We start from the raw sequence: 7,828 nt of genomic DNA, 5'->3' as shown, positions 1-7,828 counted from the left end.
GCACCGAGGGCGTGGCCGGAGCTGGGCGGGGAGCGAGCTTTCGGGGAACACTTCCGGGTCACTCCCACCCTGTCACCTTCTCGGGGGTTCTGGTTATCTTGCTGTTGCGGTGTTTTCTGGTACCTGCCTCTGGCATAGGGGTTCTTTGTTTTCTCTTATAGTTTAGAACTTCCACTTCTCCCACGATAGTTACACGAAGACATATATGCCTCTCCTCCCAGTCTCCAAGACACAGGGCTGGCTAGTCGGTTTCCGTCCTTGTGCGCAGTCTCTCTGCCCGGAGCTGCGCAGGAAAGGTAGATGAGTGTGCACCACAGCCACCTCGCTCTCAGGGCCCCAACTTTCCTGTCCAAAGGCTACTACTTTTGTTCCTAGATGGGGAGGGCAGGCTAAAGGAATAGCCCACCAGGGTGTCATAATTGCATCCTCTCGTGAACGTTGACGTTCTGTGTTCTCAAAAGCACAACCCCTCGCCTTGGTTCTGGGCTGGCGGCTCCCGATTAGCGACTTGGCAGAGGGTTGGGCTTGCAATGTTTTCTTTGGCACTTTTAAGTACATGGGCTTGAAGACCCAGCCATCTGTGATGGGAACATGGGTTGGACTTAACCACCGCTACTTCATAAGGGGCCTTTATTTCCCAACTATTGACTCAAGTGGTGACTAGGCGTTTTGCTTTTCTCAGGAAATGATGCAGCACTTGGTAGGGCAGCGACCTCCATAAACTGTTCCTTCTAACTGATGTGTTGGTCTGAGACTGTGTTAAATCATATTTGAGTTGTACTTTGATAGGGAAATTACATCTGATTGTTAGGCATTTCTAGCGCCTTTACACAAACTTAGCACTCTTCCGTGGATATTGTTTGAATGGCTCCTCATTTTGTTATTATGTTGGATAGGAAGAACGAAGCACTTTGCCTATGGTTAGGTAGATGTCAAGACTGCACTCACCTTTAGGTTCAAGTAATCAGATACCTATGTTCTCTCAAAGTCATTGGCAGGTTGTATACTACTAATGCCTCTTATTGGAGGGCTGATTACAAATCACTGTCTAGAGTGAGTCGGGGATGTAATAAATGATAGGAAATGCAGTCCTTGCCTTATAAGAGTTTACATGCAGCGGCAGGCCAATGAAAAGCAACAATATTCTTCATAGGATGTGCTATAAATTACTGCCCAGTTATGTCCATTCAGGCATACATAATGGTCCATATAATGGAGGCTTTTAATTTAATGTTTTTTGTTTGTTTGTTTTTTTGAGACACGGTTTGTCTGTGTAGCTTTGGAGCCTGTTCTGGAACTAGGTCTTGTTAACCAGGCTGCCCTTGAACTCACAGAGATCCGCCTGTCTCTGCCTCCCGAGTGCTGGGATTAAAGGCATGTACCACCACCGCCCGGCTTAATTATTTTATTCCATTTATTTATTTTGTCTGCGCCTGTGCTTCCTGGCTGCATGTTCAGAGGACAGCCTGTAGGAGTCAAGTTTTCTTCTTCAGCCTTGGGAGCAAGTGCCATTACCTGTTCAGTCATCTTACCCACATAAGCTTTTATTTCTAATAAAAAAAAAAAGGTAAAAAGATGGTTTGTCTTTTTCAGGACTTTACTAGAGCATCCTTTGGAGAAAGTGTCATGGATGTTCTCCGCCCACAGATTATAACACTCGATGGACGGAATTACAGGAAGAATCCCATCCAGGAAAAGAACTATCACCATGAAGAAGATGAGGGTTTCTATCAAGGTAACCCTCGTTGCTCTTAGGCCAGATGAGAAGTAAATGTTCTTGTACTGTAGGGCAGTTCTTTGTTTCCTGCTGTCCGGTGACCCTGACAAAGCCCCTCTCAAGTGAGCCGTTCTTGGTTGCATTTCCTAAGCCAAGACATATTTCATCTTGTACAGAGGCTTTAATGCGATGAGGAGTAATTTTACTCATTATTTTTAGAGGGGTGTGTGTGTGTGTGTGCACGTGTGCATGCGTGCACTTACGTAGATATGATCATGAGTATCCAAAGAAGCCTGAAGAGGGTGCTGGATCTCCTGGAGCTGGAGTTACAGGTGGTTGTGAGCTGCCCAGTGTGGGGTGCTGGGAACTGAACTCAGGTCATTTGCAAGAGCATTAAGGGCTCCTAGCTGCAGAGCCCCTGTGTGAAGAAATTGCAGTTAGTTATTACTACTAACTTTTAATATTCTGGGTCAAAGCCGGGCGGTGGTGGCGCACGCCTTTAATCCCAGCACTCGGGAGGCAGAGGCAGGCGGATCTCTGTGAGTTCGAGACCAGCCTGGTCTACAAGAGCTAGTTCCAGGACAGGCTCCAAAACCACAGAGAAACCCTGCCTCGAAAAAAGAAAAATATTCTGGGTCAAAATTAAATCTCTTTACCTGTGAAAGAATATGAATGAGTGAATGAATAAATGAATGACCAAATGAATGAATAAATGAATGAATTATTTTTGAGACAGGGTTTCTCTGTGTATCCCTGGCTGTCCTGGAACTCTGTAAACTCAGAGATCCACCTGCCTCTGCCTCCTGAGTGCTGAGATTAAAGGTGTGCACCACCATGGCCCATCATTTTTTGTTTTGTTTTGCTTTTTTTTTTTTTTGAGATAGAGTTTCTTTATCCTGTCGCTCTGGCTGTCATGGAATCACTGCAGAACAGGCTGGCATTGAACTAATAGAGATTTCCCTGCCTCTGCCTCCTGAGTGCTGGGATTAAAGGTAGCTAAGAATATAAGTAATTGAAATAAACGTGTGCAGGCTTAGTTCAGAGTCAGATAATGTTAACTGTTGTTATTTTCTTTCTTCCTGGTAGTCATGCATTAACAGTCCCAGAGACCCAACTAACTTTATTTTACATATGGTAACCTTGTAAGTAGAAATAAATAGTTGAGGTGGGTTATAAACATTTTCAGGGCAATGGCCATGTGGTTAGGTTTAGAGCCTTTCAGTTCTTTGCAGTTGCCCCTTTTTGGTTCCTAAGGGTTTCTACCGTACCTTAACTTTGGGGGTCACTTTCCCTGTGATCTTTCTTACAGTGTGTTGTCAACCTTGAGCCTTGGGCTCCTCTTTTTCATTCTTACTCTTTGTGTGTGTCTCTCTCAATATCCTTACTATATAACTCAGGCTGATACTCTTCCTGCCTCAGCCTCCCGGCCTCAGCCTGGAACTCCTTCAGGCATAAGGCCTGGCCTCTCTTTTCTCTATGTTGAGGTTTTAAGGAATAAATTCTCTTAGTATCATCCTTATTTATTAATAATTTATTAAAGTAATTCTGTGCTCTAATACTAAAAAGTATTAGATTTTAAAAGGCTGAGTTTATATTATGTGAACTTCATCTGAATAGAATAATAGTAAAACATGTTGTTCAGGCATCCTGACTCTTTTTTTTTTTGTTTGCTTGTTTTTTTCGAGACAGGGTTTCTCTGTAGCTTTGGAGCCTGTCCTGGAACTAGCTCTTGTAGACCAGGCTGGCCTCGAACTCACAGAGATCCCCCTGCATCTGCCTCCCGAGTGCTGGGATTAAAGGAGTGCACAACCACTGCCCAGTCAGCATCTTGCTCTCTAAGAGGAAACAGCTAAATATTGATATGTATGTACTGCCTTCCCAAGGTTCTGAGATGAAGAATTTACAATAGCCACCATGTTGTTTTTATTCTTTATTTCTTCTATGAGCGGATGAGGGGGACACTAAAGCAGTAGTCAAGCTGCTCCTTGCACCTGTTCTTGTCTTAAACCCTGAGAGTGATTGGCAGAGGGGAGGAGGCTGCTTTCCGTTGAGCGGCAGCATTCAGAGATGTTATGGTTTCTTTGCAGACTCCATGGAATATTCTGATGAGCCCTGTGATGCCTATGAGGTGGAGCAGACCCCTCAAGGATTCCGGGCCACTGTCAGTGCCCCTAGCCTGCTCTACAAGTGAGTGAGTTCCTATCAGCTTCAGGGGACAGTACTTTCAGGGAACCCAGCAGGAAGCCAGCTCTTGAGTCTTTCACACTTACTGTGCTGCTTGATTCCTGATGATGAAAGAGTTTAGTATTTTGAGTCCTGAAATGTCAGAGGACTGATTACAGATTAATCTAATCATTCTCTGTCTATTGCCACATCCTGTTGACTTTCACTTTTAAATGTCCTTTGGACCTACCGTTTATCTTCACGGCTACCTCTTTTATCCTGTGGATTTCTTTTTTTTTTTAAAGAAATATTTATCTAATATGTCTGTGTGAATGTTTACATGTATGTATGTACACTGCCTATGTGTCTGGTGCCCAAGGAACATAGAGGAATTTGTTGAATCCTCTGGAACTGGAGTTAATAGGTAGTGGTGAGCCACATGGTGTGGATTCTCGCAACTGAACCTGGGTCCTCTGCAAGAGCTGCAAGTGCTCCTGTGGAGTTCTTTTTTTTTTTTTAAAGTCATTTCCATCTTTTTTTTAAAAATATTTATTTATTTATTATGTATACAATGTTCTGTCTTTGTGTATGTCTGCAGGCCAGAAGAGGGCACCAGACCTCATTACAGATGGTTGTGAGCCACCATGTGGTTACTGGGAATTGAACTTAAGACCTTTGGAAGAGCAGGCAATGCTCTTAACCACTGAGCCATTTCTCCAGCCCATCCTGTGGAGTTCTTAAAATAACTGCAACAGTCTCTCCACACTCCAGCTCTCTGCGTAGTCCTTCACATTGAAGGTGGAACAATTTAAAACCATGTTTTTGAGATTTGTTTTTATGTGAGTTGTTGTCTTGCCTGCATGTATGTCTGTTCACCATGTGTATGCAGTGCCTGTGGAGGCCACAAGAGGTCACTGTATTCCCTGGAACTGGAGTTCTTAGCCTTTAACCACTGAGCAATTTTCTCCAGCTCCCCACCTCCCCTTTAATTTTTTTTCTTTTTCTTTTTTAAATTTATTTATTTATTAAAGATTTCTGTCTCTTCCCCGCCACCGCCTCCCATTTCCCTCCCTTTTTTTCTTTTTTGAGACATGGTCGTGCTTTATTGTTAAGGCTGTCATGGAACTCCTGCCTCAGCCTTTCATTTACTGAGATGACAGATGTCCATCACCTCACTTGGCTTGGAATGATCTTTTTTTTTTTTTTTTTTTTTTGGTTTTTCGAGACAGGGTTTCTCTGTGGTTTTGGAGCCTGTCCTGGAACTAGCTCTTGTAGACCAGGCTGGTCTCGAACTCACACAGATCCACCTGCCTCTGCCTCCCAAGTGCTGGGATTAAAGGTGTGCGCCACCACTGCCTGGCCTGGAATGATCTTTTTCAAAGGAAAATCTGATTATTTTACCACTTCTGCTTAAAATCCACCTGTGGGGGCTTGCGAGATGGCTCAGCAGGTAAGGGCACTCACCGTGCAAGCCTGGCAACCTGAGTTTCATCCCTGGAACCTTTGTAGAGATGGAAGGTGGTAACCAACCTCACAAAGTTCTTCTCTGATCTCCATGCAACGTACTGTGGTGGGCGACCCCACATATGTGCTATGTATACACATGACACACTAGTAATACATTTAAAAAACTGTCAGATGGAATTCTGGTTCATTAAAGCAGTGGCCAAAGTCATGAATATGCCTTAGCTGATTCTGCATTTTGTTTTCTTTTCCTTTTGCTTTAGGTCTTTCTCTGCCTTGTTCTTAAGGTTCGAACACCCACCTGGTATTTTTAGTTCCTCATATGTGCTGTGGTTTTTTTTCATCCTTTGAGTTCATGTGTGTGCTATGCCCTTTGCCTCCGTCTTTTTCTCTTTCTCACCTGGTTATATTCTCCTTCCTAGAGAAGCTTGCTTTGATCCCAGCCATCCCTACCAATCACTGATTATCCTGTTGTATGTTTTTATAATGCCTCTGCGTGTGGTTTGTGGTGTTTATCATAGTCTGTGTTTGTATGGGACGCTTCTAGAAGGCAGGGATTTGTCTGTTCTGTTAATCTCCAGTGCCTGCCAAGACTGCCATGCTTTTTCGAGGATCACTGTTGTGAATTGCTTATGCACTCTGTGGTGACTTCCGCATGTGCTTATGTGCATGCTCTCTCATGGTCTCCCCCACGTTAACCACTAATAGAATGTTGTCAGAAGCTCAGTGCCTCGGAAGATCAAGTGGTCTAAAAAGTCCATGAGTCCTTGCTGTTTTTTGTTATACTGGATGAGTTAGGTTCACTCAGGGAGGAGAGCTACAAATATGAACTCAAATGCGTTTGAAGGCTAATAGTTTCATCCTTGAGAACATTCTGAAATACCTACTGTGGATAAAATTCTCTTTGAATGTAGCCAATGGGAAGCCAAAGCTAACCCTGACAGCTTACTTACTCTGTTCCTAGGCTCTGATGACATTTTCTCCTAGGAGATATGATTTCAGAATGACGTGACTCAGCTTCCTGAAAAACAAAATGAGTGTAACATGTGTTCGTGTACATAGGTCTACTGCTGATGTATGTAAAATTCCTTAAATGTCTAATTCTGATGATGGACTTTTGAATTCTGTAGACTCCTAAGTTCTTGTATTCCTGATGAACATATGGGTACTAGATTAGATGTTGGTCCTAATTAGTCCTAATTAGTAGATACCACTGGCTGAGAAGTCTCCCCCTGAGCCCCTACCCTTTTCTTTCTTTCCTTTCTTCTTCCCCCGACCTGGAACTTGCAGTCTGCCTGCTTCAGTTTCCCAACTGCTGAGATTACAGGTGTGCACCACATACCTGCTGGGAGATTAGTCGGTAGTAGATGGCTGAAGCTGGGAGGGAATGGTAGGGTTGTGATGAGTTAGTCTCATTTGCAGGGGAGTGTTGAAAGTTGTCTCCACTCTGGTTGCTGTGAGTCATCAGATTGTCAGTATCTCAGAACCTGGCCATTCACAAACACATGCAGCGTATAATATGTATAGCAATAATATAATATTATATATTTGTGGTGAAATCTCTTAAACAACAATTGTGCTATGCTTAATTTAGGGTTACATGTTTACTTCCTGTTTTTCCTTTTTTCTTCCCTTACCCCCCACCCCCCGTGTGTGTGTGTGTGTGTGTGTGTGTGTGTGTGTGTGTGTGTGTATCACAGGCTAGTCTTGAACTAGTGATCTTCCTTCCTCAGCCTCCTGAATTCTGATTCCAGATCTCACCAAGCATGGCTCTTCTGTGTTCTACAGACTATCTGAATGGTATTCCTGTCTCTTTTCCAAGCCCTTTACCCTTTGTGGTGTTTTGAATGAGAATAGTCCCCACAGACTCCTGTATTTGAATGTCTGGATCTCAGTCAGTGGATTGTTTAGGAAGGATTAGGAGGTGTGACCTTGTTGAGGAGGTATGTCACTGGGTGTGGGCTTTGGGATTTCAAAATCCACATCAGGCCCAGTCTGACTTACACTCTGCCTTGTATTTGTGGACAAGTGAGCTCTTAGCCACTGCTGTCAGATAGTGCCCTGCCTGCCTGCTGCCATGGGTCTTCTGTTTACACACTGAGTCAGTGATCCCCTTTGCCTGTGAGTGAAGAGAGCTTGCTCTGTGAAGCCTGGTGACTTACACTTTTCTCTACTAATACTGCACTTTTATTGAAGTGTCTTTCTCTTAGGGAGTGTCTCTGGCTGTATGCAACTTAAACGTATTTTTTTTTTCATATTATAGGCACATAGTTGGAAAGAGAGGGGATACCAAGAAGAAAATAGAAATGGAGACGAAAACATCTATTAACATTCCTAAACCCGGACAAGAAGGAGAAATTGGTGAGACTTAGACATCATTTATGTTTGCACTTAGTTTTTTTTGTTTGTTTGTTTTTTGTTTTGTTTTTGCTTTTTTTTTTTTAGATTTTATTTATTATGTATACAGTATTCTGTTTGCAGGTG

The 7,828-nt window shown here is 43.3% G+C and overlaps 1 protein-coding gene across 8 annotated transcripts in view; it reads left to right on the top strand.

Moving 5' to 3' along the window:
• Ascc1 (activating signal cointegrator 1 complex subunit 1) overlaps window positions 1-7,828 on the top strand; it is an 89,495-nt gene that overhangs the window by 366 nt on the left and 81,301 nt on the right. For 2 of the 8 annotated variants that reach the window (XM_075980200.1, XM_075980196.1), the window contains exons 2-5: window positions 1,594-1,735; window positions 3,805-3,904; window positions 5,608-5,631; window positions 7,608-7,705. In XM_075980200.1, the coding sequence (XP_075836315.1) occupies window positions 1,627-1,735; window positions 3,805-3,904; window positions 5,608-5,631; window positions 7,608-7,705 (331 nt within the window). In that variant the 5' untranslated portion in view covers window positions 1,594-1,626. The other 6 variants (XM_075980201.1, XM_075980199.1, XM_075980202.1 and 3 more) reach the window with 5 other exon arrangements.

Source organism: Microtus pennsylvanicus, chromosome 7, assembly GCF_037038515.1.
Source record: "Microtus pennsylvanicus isolate mMicPen1 chromosome 7, mMicPen1.hap1, whole genome shotgun sequence".
In the NCBI taxonomy this organism is placed as follows: Eukaryota; Metazoa; Chordata; class Mammalia; order Rodentia; family Cricetidae; genus Microtus; species Microtus pennsylvanicus.
This window is presented reverse-complemented; position numbering and strand designations above follow the sequence as displayed.